At 37.0% G+C, this 14,964-nt stretch overlaps 1 protein-coding gene across 1 annotated transcript; it reads right to left on the bottom strand.

Moving 5' to 3' along the window:
• Positions 1-6,525: 6,525 nt before the first annotated feature.
• LOC145996426 (hemolymph lipopolysaccharide-binding protein-like) lies at positions 6,526-14,315 on the bottom strand. The gene is made up of 4 exons (XM_083132893.1): positions 14,264-14,315; positions 12,128-12,224; positions 7,411-7,677; positions 6,526-6,774 (listed from the first exon to the last, which is right to left on the bottom strand). Exons 2-4 carry the CDS (start codon positions 12,201-12,203, stop codon positions 6,614-6,616), a joined length of 504 nt encoding a protein of 167 aa, XP_082989019.1. The 5' UTR covers positions 12,204-12,224; positions 14,264-14,315; the 3' UTR covers positions 6,526-6,613.
• Between the last annotated feature and the right edge of the window lie 649 nt (positions 14,316-14,964).

Genomic DNA, 14,964 nt, shown 5'->3' with positions numbered 1-14,964 from the left:
CAGTGAAAAGGTCTGATTTAGTATAGTTTACGTTAAGAAACAGTTCGAATGTTAGTTCATAGATATCAAGAAAATGATGTAGGCACCATACAACTGAATGATATAATTCAAAGATTCCCTGATTACCGTGCAATTATGGTATTCCCATTCTCAGTTAAGTAAAATTAATATCAAGAGTTTGCCATGTAACCAAAATCCATGTTACAATGTTACAAACCTGATCGCCTGTCACATACATGACCGGCACAATTTTACTACATTAAAAAAACTGTAAATAGAAATATGTTAATTTTTGCAAAGTGATATTATTATTTTTAGTCCTTACGAAATTTGTAATAAATTCAAAATGCATATTGTTTTGCATAATTCGCAGAATTTTGATGAAGAAGAAATGTATGTGAAATATAACTTATATTTTTTCTCACATACATGACAATTAAAAAAAGAAACAATTTAAACGGCCAAACACTCAATGTATTATATTATCTGATATTATTTATTTTTAATAACATTCTAATGTATACAATAAAATAGGTTTCCTCTCATTTGTGAACCAGATTAAAATTATTCGCGTCGGTATGCGAAGGTGTGTATGTCATATACGTGATTATGGAATGAACCTTATATGAACTTGATTGTGTTGGGCATTGATCTCTTTGAGTTTCTGTTTCATATACACAAACACTTAAACAAAACGATAAGATATTAGACGAACAACAAACCTCGAAAACAGTAATCGGGTACTGATTGCGTCACAGTGACCACGGGGCCTCCCCGATGGCGCAGTGGTAGCGTCGTCTCCTTGTAATCAAGGGGTCCCGGGTTCGATTCCCGGTGGAGGCACATAGTGGTTCGGATCCCACTTTAAACTGTAGGTCCAGTCCCGATTAACCTTACTGTGCATAAAGTGGACTTAAAACAACAAATCAATCCAATCCAACAGTGACCACGGAATGATTTTATATGTGCTATATCTATTGTCAATGTCTATTGTCAAGTTCTTAAATAAAAAAGATAGTACACAATGAACAGAATATAGATAATGGAAAACCTTCAGTACTTAAGAAAAGAAAGGAAATGCAGTTGGAAGATTGCTTACTAAACGTAAACGTTTTAAGGAGAACAGTCCCACCAGAACAGGGCGAGGGAAACGTCAAGATCGAAATACAATTTAAATTTCAAGAACGTATTATTTGCAAGCGAAACTGACATAAAAAATGGCTTATCCTCCTCACATACGTTGTGTGGTTGTAATTCGTCTGTTTTCCGATAGAGGTCAGTCAATGCCAATACTGTAGCTATGAGTCAGGTTTTCCGATTGAGGTCCAGAATTCACATGAATTAGCGTACTAGTTGAAAGGAGAATTTGTCTCTTCAAAATAATAACTCACTACCGAAATGCTGAAGAGGTGGTGCATGGACGTACATGGTGGCGAATGCAGTTGTGCAGCGGTAATGATGGTTAACATGCAATGAAATGTGAGCACTGAGAGCTGCACTGATATTATAGCTCAGTAAATAAAGGGTTGTGAGCTCAAATAATTTATATAAAGCTAAAAATTTCAGGATTTGCTTTTCAATTTATTTGGAATAACTTACTAAAAGTCGCGGAGAATCGCATGTGTGCGTTATCCTCAAAATGGCGGACAAAGATGGTGGCCACTTCCTGACATAATGTACTCGATCGTGCCCAGAAATGACATAATTAAATGGAAACCTTCTAAGCGCACTACAACTTTGGCCTATTCAGAAGTTTCTTCAGCTGCAGATACAATTTCAACAGCTTCCTAGTATAATGGCTCGTCGAATGTCACATCACAGGTGTTCTGCCCAATTTTCTTGCACTCTTTCACTGCATACAGCAGAGTAGAGTAGATAGTATTGATATCTGACGCTACATCATTGAAGAAAGGGAAAGGAACTACACTGCTTATATCAAAGGGATCCTTGTACATAGCGTGCATGGCACCACTCTACAATGCTTGTGGCGTACCTTTCACAAGATGCATTTCTATCCAAAGGTTGCTTGAGAACTCTGCCAGTCTGAGTCCAGGAATTAGTGTCCCATCTGGAGGAGAGAGATTTTTTTGATTTCGAGTCTGGACAAGCCTGTCTGTTTCAAAATTAAAAATCTGAGATAATTTTTATCCGATCTGAACGAACTTTTTTTTAAAATGTAGGTAATGATTAGCTCATTAAAAATATTACAACCTTTACCGTCTATTTGTTAATCGATAAGGAGATTTTTGCATAAACTGCCAGAGTAAGGGCTAAAATTCCTACATTTTCAGGTTTAAATGGATGTAAATTCTTTAAAACTGATTGGATCGAAAACTGTTACACTTAGAGTTAAAGTTAGGTAGGTGTTTCCTGAGTTCAAATAATTTTACACAAGTGAACTACGACTTATCGTTTCCGAACTATGACCAAAATTCCTAACTGTACTCATATCAACTGACCGCCATCTTTGTCCGCCATTTTGAGCATGACGCACACATGCGATTCTCCCCGACTTTCAGTAAGTTATTCCAAATAACTTGGAAAACAAATCCTGAAATTTTTAGCTTTATATAAATTATTTGAGCTCGACCTTATTTATAGCCCTTTATTTACTGGGCTATTATCTTACAAATGTTATTGTTCTATTTCAGCCCTCAATGTACGTACTGTATTCAGTTCAATACATTGATTAAACCATTTTTATAAAAATATTATATCAATATCCGATTGTGATACTTTGCTCACCCTGTATAATAACTAACAATAAAATTACGTTGCTCTTTGATCTAATTATTCGATTATACATATATACGATGTAAGCAGAAAGAGAAATTCTTTTCATGGTACTCTCCAGCGATGGATATATGCACGACAAGAATATGAAACGTTGACAAACTATGATCAATTGAAATCATTGTTAATTTTGCCTCCATTTCTTCATCCAATACTCCTTAAAAGTGAGGGATCAAATTTAGACGTGAAGCATCTAAGTGAAAGTCTTCAATTCAAATAAAAAAACTTAAGAATGTATGAAGAATACAATCTCCATACATATGACAAAAGGTTAGAATCTATCAGAGCGCCAAGTACACATAACACAAGGCGAAAGATAATACACAGACCCATCTTTTCTATAGCTCTTTGCGCCAGAACCTAGTTAGACTAGAAAACGCAGTTTGTCTAGTGTGTAAGCGCAGGTTTCATAACAGGGATTTTGCTGAGAAGGGGAGAACTGAATATCAAAGGAAATAGAATGACACACACTTGTCTAAACCTCAGTGCGTGTGATTCAATTAAAAGTCCTTACCTTCCCCCTGACTATTTTTTGGTTTTCATTATTAGTTTATTATTATTATTATTTTATATATAGTTCTAAATAAATGTTTGTGACTTACTTACTGACTTACCTATGTAGTTCTATGGCGAAGTGATGAAAGAATAAACTTCTAGGGAAGTAAAACAAATATATCTCTTCCAGGGCCGGACTGAACTGCCAATAGGCGGTTTTCAATTTTCTTTAAGAGGGCGCTCCCAACAATCGTTGATTGTAATGGCCTAGAATTACAGTAAAGGCTGAATTGAAGTTCACATTTTTTATGTAGGGTCTATTTAAGTAACCCAAAGAAATTCAATAGATTGTTATCGTACCAACAGATGACAAAGGAACAAACGTCAGATTGTTTCACTAAAGTAAAAACGCACTTCAATTTAACGCCAATAATAACATTTAAATATTGAGTGGAGTCTTTTTAATTCGTACCTGTATTATTCTAATTATTCGGTAATTCGAATAGATGATTATTCCCCTTGAAATAACCTTTAATGACACACGTGTTTGTTAATTCAAATTTTCGAAATTTCAATTTTTTCTCGTATCCCCTTGGAATTCGGATTAAAAATAATTCACTGTATAGTATATCGTGATGCATAAAAGTACTGTGCAAAATTTGTAACATGCATCATCACATAAAAGGTAATTTTATGGGATCATCTTTTACCTTAAAATAAATTACACTATTGTTAGGTACAGTTTTTTTTCTATTAAAACGATCCAGGAGTAAATGATATTTTACAGGGAAAGAAAGCGTTTTTCATTTCAGAACTTTCACAACAAAATCTGTTGAAAATATTGTCCTCATCAATAGCAATGAGAATGTCTTGTTCACACTGCATGAGGAAGAGTGCTTTGAAATTATCACTGGTAAGATTATTAGCTAAGCTCATGCCCGTACCCATGAGAGGGCCCATGGGGGCCATGCCTCCCTCGAACCATGAAATATTTAAATGTGAACCTATAAGATGCCACGAAAATAACATTGACGATTATTCAAATTTGTAAAAATTTCAATTTTGCCCTTGCATAAATGAATGTGTTTGTAATGTAGAGAGGCAGGCTCCAGACATTTTCAGCACACAATATTTGGTAGTTTTAGTTTTATAACCATTGATGCAAGGTTACTAGCAGCATCGGCGATTAGGGACTTGGGGGCAGTTGCCCCCCATTTTCTCTCACTTTTGGCCATGCACTACGCCTGCTAATGCTAAGCCTTGTCTACATTGACCCGGTGGAGGCACATTGTGGTTCGGTTCTCAGTTTCAACTGTAGTTCCAGTCCCGATTAGTCTATCTGTGCATAAAGGGAACTTAAAACAAAAGTTCAAACTTTTCTGCCAAGAGAAAATAGATTGTCCTCCCCCCCCAGTTTTGGTACCCAAAAGTTACAACCCTCCACTCCTTCTTTTAGTTTTGTACGAGAGAGGGAAGCATGTTTCTTGCAATATATTTTAGATGCTCTAAGGCATTGGCATTGTTATGCTATTTTTTATGCACATAAAATATTTTTACTTCTCTTGAAAAGGATTCTTTTAGAGTGGCAAAATTTGGGTGACCTACCTTATACATATAAACAGTTTCGGGTCTGATCCTTCCCTAAAAATATACTGGGTACGGGCTGTCTTGTTTTTATTATATTTAATTTGGAAAGAAAGCTCTCTTGCAACATTTTGCATAGTGAAATTATAAGGATATAGTTATGCACTTTACACAATTCCGTGCACTGCAGGGAATACACATTGTATACTTACGAATAACACTGTATGCATGTTGCATCCTTTATTTGCACACTTCCTCTCTCCTTCAGTTATAACTTCTATCTGATCCATTTATTCAAATTTCCTCTCAATTTCCATAATTGTCTCGACAGCTGTGAACTCGTTCAGAACTACTGTGGCATCATTTCGCTCTTTCTTTTTGTTGAATTCTAATGGGCAATGAGAAAAAGCGTTGTAACCAGTTGACAGAACACACGTTCGTGTATTCTCTCGTGATTTTGGTGATCTTCAGTCCAGTAATGCAGTAAAGCATCACTTTTGCTTCTCCATCTTGTGGTTCCTCTTGCTGCAAGTCTAACGCTGAGATTCTGCAGCAAGAAAACTTCCAGGAGTTTGCGAGACTCAGAAACACTTAGTTTCGTGCAACAAGTTTACATTCAGATACTGCAAGCACTAAATTGAGTACATGAGCAAAGCATCATGTGTGGATGTGTTCTGGAATAATTTAAGTAAGTTTTGAAATTCACGAAAAATAATATTTGCTTTTTCGTGACTTATAGGCAGGGTAGGGTGGTATTTGCATGGGGGAATTCCTCCTTCTCATTACTACATACCCCTCATAAGCTGTAAATCTTTGCTCCTTGGGAATGCTATGTACCTATTATATTCAATAGCTTATATAACACCTGAATGCTTCGAAAGAAGTAACTGCAATTCTCATACACTGCAAATTCTTCAAATACCACACTGCTTATAGGAAGTGTTTTGCCGCTGTTAGCATTTTTAGAAAATAGTGAAATATAATAAAATAAAATAAAATAAAAATATTCACACCAACAATAATTCCACACACAAAGTGAATATTATATTCTCGACCTTAGCTTATTCGCGGACTGCGAAAAGGTAAACCAATGACGGCGCTAGAGGAAGAGCTTGAAGAGGACGCTTCTGGTCCAACCTTTTTATCGCCCCCTCGCTGAGGCAAATCTTGTCTTGTTGACTGTTCAAGGTGTCTTTTGTCGTGTGAAGGAGACGCACTCACCTAGTGAAATCATGATGACGCCCGTTTAGTCTTAATGTTGCGAGCAGACCGAGCAAGATTTTGTTTTCCATTTTCAACATCACACGAAGGTATTTTCTAAGAGTGTGAGATAATACTTCATCTACAAAATTAAATAACATTGATTATAATTTTCGCAAGCAGAATGGAATTGACAACTAGAGTGATTCCTCCATTCGCCTGACACACTGCCAACAAATAAAATTAACAACGCACACAGCACCAACTCCGGTAAGTAGGATCATCAGAGGCGCCAACTATATTGAGGTGTCAAGATTAACAATAACTTTTTTATACTTCTTGAGGAATTGGAGGGGGGAGGCAGAAAATGCCTTGCCTCCCTAAAGTCGGCGCCTATGAAGTGGTGGCGAGTAAAAATGAAAGAAAACACCAGTGAGAGGGCGCACAGGGTTTTGTCCGGTGTCCCGGTGGGCCAGGCCAACCCTGAGCTCTTCTATTCTGCCGATTTTATTCTAAACTAAGCAGCAAATACAATACATCACTATGCATTATTTTCATATTTTTCACAAAGGAATGCCAATTTGTAAGAGCATCTAGCGTCTTGTAATGTTGCCTCTAGATTGATGACTCCACAGTTTTGGACAGTTGTATTTTCTGGTTGTGAAGGATACCAATTATTGTACATAAAACGGAGGTCATCACCTGCAAATTATATCACATGTTAAATTCCATCTACATGTAAAAAATGCGTACAGCACACACACTGAATTGAAGTAAATAAATTATAGTACTTGTTCTTTGAGAAGCGTTATTTTTCATATATAATCAAATTGATGACGATTTTCTGTTGAGCAAGATATAATGTTTATCGTAAGCAGAAGACGATAATAAAATTATACAATTTTACAATATGACAGTGTCTCATTGAGCGAGAAATATGGTAAGAAGTTAAATTTTCATAAGCCTTTTTGGTTAATTAACCAAATTAGTATATGTTAATTTTTATTTGTGATTTTTGAAAACTTTTCAATAAGGGTTTACAAATAGGAATAATGACACTATTAGAACAGTCAGAATATGAGCGAATTCGAGTCTCGAGGACTAAATAGTGTTGAATTCTAAAGTTGAAAATATCCACAAGTTCCTGTTTCAAAATTAAGTTTACATTAACTTCCATGGCAAGGTTATTGTCTTATTATATTTAAGTTATGGTAGTATATTATAACTGCAATTACTAACTGTCATGGTAAATTAGCTCAAGATAACAAAATACTTCTTGAAACGAACATTGAAATTAAGTTACACCACGGACGCTACTATCTAAAAATACATAATTACCAAGAACAGTTTCATATATTCCTTCAGTGTTTCTGTCATGAAATCCAATATGGATGAAGTTTTTATAGGTGGCATTTTCTCCAGGTTCAAAGGCATTTACAATGACTTTAATCTCTTCTTCCTCTTCTTCAGAATCTATTACAGCGAGATGAGCGCCCTGCAATAAGCATATCACTGCTGCTTCGTCCCATGTCTTTGGATTACTGTGGTATACATAGCGGTTAATGTCATATCCAGGGTCATACTCGATTTCTCTATCTTCTGTTCCTGTAAAATATGGAATTAATAAAAATTTGGATCTACGTACATAACATTGAGTAATATCCTCTACGAATTTAAATACTCATTACATGTTTCAAGCTGTAGAAAGGATATGCAGTTTAATTGAAAATTGCTTGTGCAGTTTACATAAATAAATAAGGAGAACTGTAATCGAGCACATATATATTTCAGATACTAACTATCTTGTATTAGGAATATCCATTCTTTTATTTGTATTTCTTTCGTCGGTTTCCTTCCATTTTGAGTACTCATGCTGATGAGGATGAAGTGACACACACAAAATACATATGGCCAGGACTCGTACCCAGAACTTAACTCGTTAATAAAAATGTTAAAAAAACTTAGGCATAGTACGTTATTATGAGAGCTCAGAGTAAATTTGAGGCCTCCCGTGAAATTTTAACAAGGCATTCCGGGTTCGATGCCTGGTAGAGGTACATATTAGTTTCGACCCTACTTTAAGCAATAGGTCCTATGCCGATTATCTTATCTGTACATAAAGTGTACCTTGAACACTCAAACTCAGTAACTGTGCCTGCATCTCGGTCGTAGTGAAGTTGATGTGATCAGAACCACGCTTCGGCCAACTTTATCTCCTGTCAGAGCGTCTTCTCAAGTTTCTGTTATTGACAATGCGAAAATATGTATCTGACATCACCCATCGGAGAATTTTATCTAGCTATCTACACAACACATCATTTTTCAACCTCTCTAAGTTAATTATCAAGATGAAGAGTGGATTGATGAAATAGATGAGGGAACACGCACAATGAAACAGCAATGATTTACGTGAGAATCGAACCTACTGTCGGATTAAAAATTATAGTTTGGACCCTAATTATAAATTAACCAGTAGACCTACACAAACATGAGTTGCATCAGAATTTTCTTATTCCATTCTGCGTTCAGCTATGGTAACTAATTTTTTTCGAGTACACCTTCGATTATTTATCTTCGTGAGAACAAAAAAAGGTGGATAGATAAAAACAAATACAAAATGTTATACATATAGTGGAACATGGAACAAAGTAAAGTTGTATGGAACTGGATTCATAATAATCAAACAAATCAGAAGAAACCTCTTGCAGTTTGAACCAATTAATGAACGTATATGTAAAGATGGCCGCGGTGGCTCATCGGTAACGCGTCTGACTACCATGCTCAAGGTCCCGGGTTCGATCCCAGGCCGGTTCAAATCCGGGAACTTTTCTAACGTTGGAAGCGATCCCGACGCCCACCCAGCGTCGAATGACATGGCTACCTGGGGGGAAACCCTGGGGGGTAAAAGCGGTCAGGGGCGTGATGCTGATCACATCACCCCCACTCATGACCGGATCAAGAAAGTGTGGGGCGTTACCACCACACCCCCTATACGCCTTCATGGCGTCGTGCTAAGCACAGGGTAGCACTTTACCTTTTTTATATGTAAATTGAGACTTAAAGGTATGTTCAGAAACGTTACCATGATATCGGTGCATGCCCCAACGAACGAGAAAGAAAATAATGAGAAAGATCAATTTTGCGATATATTAGAATAAACTGTAGATAGAGTACCAAATTATGATATGTTAGTAGTGATGGGAGACTTTAATGCTAAAGTAGGTAAATAAAATTTCATTAAGGAATTAGCTGGAAAGCACACTCTACATGAAGATAGCAATGAAAATGGAATGCTCATTAGTCATTTCGCTATAAGAAACAAAATGGTGATAATAGCACATTTAACCCACATAGGAACATACACTAAGGCACATAGGGCCTCCCCCATGGCGCAGTGGTAGCGTCTTTGCATTGTAATCAAAGGGTCCCGGGTTCGATACCCGGTGGAGGCACAAGTGGTTCGGATCCCACTTTAAACTGTAGGTCCAGTCCCGATTAGCCTTACTGTGCATAAAGTGGACTTAAAACAGCAACTCAAACCAAACCAAACTAAGGCACATGGAAGTCACCAGACTATACGGTTAACCAAAATGACCATGTTTTGGTAAATGAAAGGCACTTTTCATCAATACTAGATGTCAGAAGCTGTAGAGGCCCAAACTGCGACTCAGATCATTTTCTTGTAAAAGGAAAAATTAGAGAGAAGTTAAATAAAATATACAAGAGGAAAGGAAGAAATTGAACTCAGATAAATTTAAGGACGAAGAGATTAAAAGAAAGTACTATTAGAAAGTATTGACAAGAAGATACTAGAAAGAAGAGTAATAACACAAGGAGAAGAATCAATTGAAGATAAATGGGGAGTAAAGGATATATTAACAGAGACAACCCTAGAAGTAATAGAAGAGCAATAGACCAGATGAAATGATGAGTGGGTTGATGAAGAGTGCAGAAATGCAAAATAAAGAAGAAAAATGCAGCAAGAGAAAAAATGTTATAGAAAGCAGGGATAACTATGAAAAATACAGAGATTTGAGCAGACAATTAAATAGAATGTGCAAGAGACAGATGAAGCAGATGATACAGAGTAAGATAGTAAACATTGAACACTTGAATAAACACAATGAAACCAGAAAACTCTATGCTGCCATTAACAAAATGACGAAAGGATACCAACCGAGAAAAATAGGATGCAGAAATAAAGAAGACGAAATATAATAACAGAAGAAAATGAATTATTGCAAATCATGAGACAATTAAACTACCCAGATAAAGTAGTGAGACTAATAAGAATGATCACTGAGCATACAATAGCAAACGTATATCCGGCTGTACAGTACTCTCTCGAAGGAAGAGGAAAACCCCCTGAGAGTTCTTGAAAGAACACGAAAATCTATGGACCTGTAAGGACGAATGATGAATGGAGAATCAGAAATAATGAAGAAATAGATGGAATACTCCATGGAAAAGATATAGTTACATTCATAAAATCACAAAGAATCAGATGGATGGGGCACGTCGAAAGAATGGGAGAGGAAAGATTGCCAAAGAAGATAATGAGAGAAAGAATGTATACAATGAGAAGAAGAGAGACACCATAATCAAGATGGAGGGGTGAAGTCATCCAGGACCTTAATAAGATGGAAATGAGAGAATGGGAGAGAAGAAAACAAAATAGAGAAGACTGGAGGCCGTCGTGAAAGAGGCCAAGGCCAACCAGGGGCTGTAGAGCCGGATGGTAAGGTAAGGAAAACAAAAAAGTTGACGTTTTTGGGTGGTTTTTTTAAACGACTGCTCTGTTTGAAGTTCTATGAATAAAAATCGTCTGGTCCAATCATGATGAAATTTAAATACAGTGATAGTAAAGGTTTCAAACACAATTCTTAATTTTCAAATATTTTAAAGGGGCCCAAAAAAGGTTCTTATGAATGTTATGAAACGAAATTTTCTTAATATTGGTCAGTCCTGCAAATAATGTAGTGTTAAAGCTCTTTGTAGCTGTTTTTAAAAGACATTATAATTGTCAGTTCCTATTGTGAAACCGATTTTATACAAAATGTTTATTCAACGGAATAAAGATGTGTGTTGAACTTGTCAATATCGCCCGTTCTGGAACTACTACGATGTCCGTAAAACCGTATAAACTGGGGGCTGTCACTGCCTCTAAATTGTTTATAGCATATCCAAAATTAATTACAAAAACTAAAACAAATGGTTATGTAGACCAAAACGTCTCATTTTTTGATAACGAATAGCACCCACACACCACACAATATATAAACAATCATTTCTTGTGTAGAGTGTAGCTTCAAGGGACAACTTTTCCATAAGCATCCAAACGTCAACGTCTTTTCCACATAGTCTTCCCCACGTCAACGTCTCTTCCCCAACTTCACGATTAACCAAAAGTGGAAGAAAAGCAAAGTAGAGAAATAAATCGGATCAGTTTTATACTGTCTAGTTCGCCTGTTTTAAAAAGTAGAACAATACACACACACACACACATACAGAGAGAGAGAGACAGAGAGAGAGAGAGGGAGGACAAGAGAGAGACAGAGAGAGAGAGAGAGACAGAGAGAGAGAGAGAGAGAGAGAGAGAGAGAGAGATAGCAGAAGGAACAAAAATCAATCACATGGCAGAAATTTCTTAAAATTCATTTGGATTTGGATTTGGATTTTAAAATTTGGGTGCGTCAGCACTAAGGCTATTTTGCACCCGTCACACTATACGGGGTCCAACCCCTTACCGTTTCACCATAACAACTCTAACGTGCTTAACTAAAATCATAAAATATTAAAATATTAAAATGTTCTGACTTTCGTTAAAAGCCGAGGCTGCAAAGAACACTCAGCACAAATAAGGACAAAACACAGGACAACACAAATAAATTATACTGGCCATGGGGCCAGTCGCCAGAGCCTCGTTAGTCTTCAGTCCAGGGTGTACTAACGTGGAAGTGAGGTTGACATTTGGGTGTACTACGTGGAAGGTCACTCCTTACACCCCTTTTAAAAATTCATGACTATAAATAAGAAGTCAATTCATTTATCTCACCTGGCAATTTTATATTGAACCCATCTCCAGACAGGAGTGGCGAAATCAATATAAGCGCAGCTATCAGTTTCTTCATGGCTTGTGCTCTGAACTGTTTCTGGATGGAGAAAACAAAGATGAAATTATTAAATTTCCTTCCTTCGAATGCAAAACCAATACAAATAAAATCTGTTCACGATGAGTTATGAACTGAGGACGCAGATGAAGGAATGAACTTACACAACCCAGCCGAAAGTTTAGTCTACTGTTTTTAGTAGATCAATCTGTGTTGTGAAACATCTACTGTGTTCAGATTTTCAAATTTATTTTAAAGCAATTGTTCATCAAGAGGAATGAAAAGCTATTATTTATGGCTTCCATGTTAAGCTTAACACACTACATACCATATTAAATATGATACTAAAGACACTATTTTTATTTGTAGTTCCTCTACTGTACAGTCACAGGTAATAAAGATGGGACACCCTATATCCCTGCAAGGCGTTTTGAGTGTTACCTAACTCCCCGTCAATAAGTGGATTTTAATAGCAAATTTTCAATGGTAATTTCTACCACCGCTATGGAGTCAGGCAACACACACATAACGCCTTTCAGCGTAGCGTGTATATCAGGATCCACTGTCAGATTAAAAATTATAGATACTCGAGTTTGGACTCCAATTAAAAATTAACCAGTAGACCTACATAAAAACAACTTACAACAAAATGAAGCTTATTCAATTCTGCGTTAATCTATGCTACCAATTTTTTTTCGAGTATACCTCCTACTATTTTTATCGCCATCAGAACAAGGAAAGTACAGTTTTTTCGAGTTTTGCAAACGTTCGCTCTGTTATAAATAAAAAACGGGTGGTTCCATTGCAATGAAATTTTGGTATGGCGCAGCGAGAAAAGTTTTAAACACAATTCATAATTTTCACATTCTCATCAATTTTGCGAAACAACTTTTTCTTAGTATTGGGCAGTCCTACAAATACAATATGGGCCTTGTTTTGAAGCTCCTTGCATCTGCTTTTAAAATGCATTATCAATTCACATTGCGAAACCGATTTTATACATATTTTATTCAACGGAGTAAATACGTACGTGGAACGTGTCAAGACCGCTAACACTGACTTACAGTGACAGCCCGCAGTTTCCATGGACATCGCTGTGTTAGAAACATTGCCTTATCTATTCTTGTCCTTCATCCTCTTTGTCCTTGCCATATGTGGCAACAGCGCTCTTGTATCCAACCACCCTCAATCATGGCGCTGCGTATAGATAGGATGTTCATGCACTGAATTCATCCAAAAGCTAAATACTCCAAACTATGTAGAATTCTTTGACTATGTTAAAGGTAGAATCTCAAGTAGGGTTACAATGTGTGACCTTCTTGTTTACAAATCTTCAATTAAACATACCGACCTACGTTGCAAAGGTGTTAGCACAACGCGCTTCGACGCAGTGCTTCTGAGACCGTAAACTGGCCTGGGTATGGATGCTCTTTGGGAGTGTCCCTTATCAGTTTCATCACGTCGTCACTCATCCCCATATTCGCGATTTGTCAAACAGAAAAGCAAAATAAATAAATAACGTGGCAGAAAAGGAAAGTAAAAATAAATAAATAAATTAAGTATACATAAGAATACCGCCCATAATCCCGATTTTTTACTTATCGTTGTTATTCTGCAATGTTTGGCTCATCGCTACGATTTTTTTGTTTGCTTTACCTTACTTCGCTTTTTATGCCACTTATGGTTAATTTGCGAAAATGGGGATGAGTGATGATGTGATGAAATTGATGAATGGACACTCAAAAACATCCATGCCCAAGCCGGATTCGAACCCGGGACCACAAGCGTCGTAGCGCGATGTGCTAACACCTCCGCTATTGTGCCAGCTCGCGACGATGAGGATGAGTGATGCTATAATGAAACTGATGAAGGGGCAATTACAAAGAACACCCACGCCAAAGACAGGAATCGAACCCGCAATCCTTGGGTCGTAGCACGATGTGATAACCACTCCGCCACCGAGGTCAGGATCCGAAGACCTAAGAAAACTGAATAGTTATAAAACGCATTTCATACATAGTCAAACATTTTTCATATACTATAGAAAAAAGAGCCTCTTTCACGATCACTCGTAGGCTTACCGAGCAAATGTTGCCTGTCTCATTCTCTCTCTCTCTCTTTCTCTCCTTCCTTTTCACCCTTTCTTTCTCTATCCTCTTCTCAGCAATCGACAAGTAGGAAAACTAGTACTATGTCCAAGGCGGGTCGGCCATCTTGAGTGGCTCCTGTCACATCAAAGACTGTGTCCGCCATCTTGAGTGTCCCATGACACTTAACTTCTCACACACCCCAACATAAATATTAAAATTGGTTTACTTACGGTAATGTGCTCAAGTATTGCTAGTAGTGTTGATGCCTATGCCTTTTAAAGGAGTGACAATCAACGAGACCTTCCACTTTATATTTTATCGCTTGATAACATTCCAATTGAATGCCCCAACAGATAACGTTCTTCAAAGTATCTGTCAACACAGGAAGACAAGAGGCTATTAAAATAAGTTTATCTGCGAAAATCAAGGACCCGAGTGGCAGCATGCAATAATCTGTATGCATCACACGTGAGGCATTGTTAACGGAACTTAGATTCTTTCGAATATTATTATCTTTTTGATTGTATCACATATACATTTCCTTTAGATAAACACTATATGATTAGGGTGCGGATTCTTGTCTGTTTGCCTCTTGTATTCCTTTGTAGTAAAGCATAGGTAATGTTTTAAGTTCGTTTCATGGTACAGTAAAACCTCGATAATCTGATCCCCGAAAAGCCGGACGTCGCTTA

This window comes from Lepisma saccharinum, chromosome 12, assembly GCF_977018435.1.
Source record: "Lepisma saccharinum chromosome 12, izLepSacc3.1, whole genome shotgun sequence".
In the NCBI taxonomy this organism is placed as follows: domain Eukaryota; kingdom Metazoa; phylum Arthropoda; class Insecta; order Zygentoma; family Lepismatidae; genus Lepisma; species Lepisma saccharinum.
This window is presented reverse-complemented; position numbering and strand designations above follow the sequence as displayed.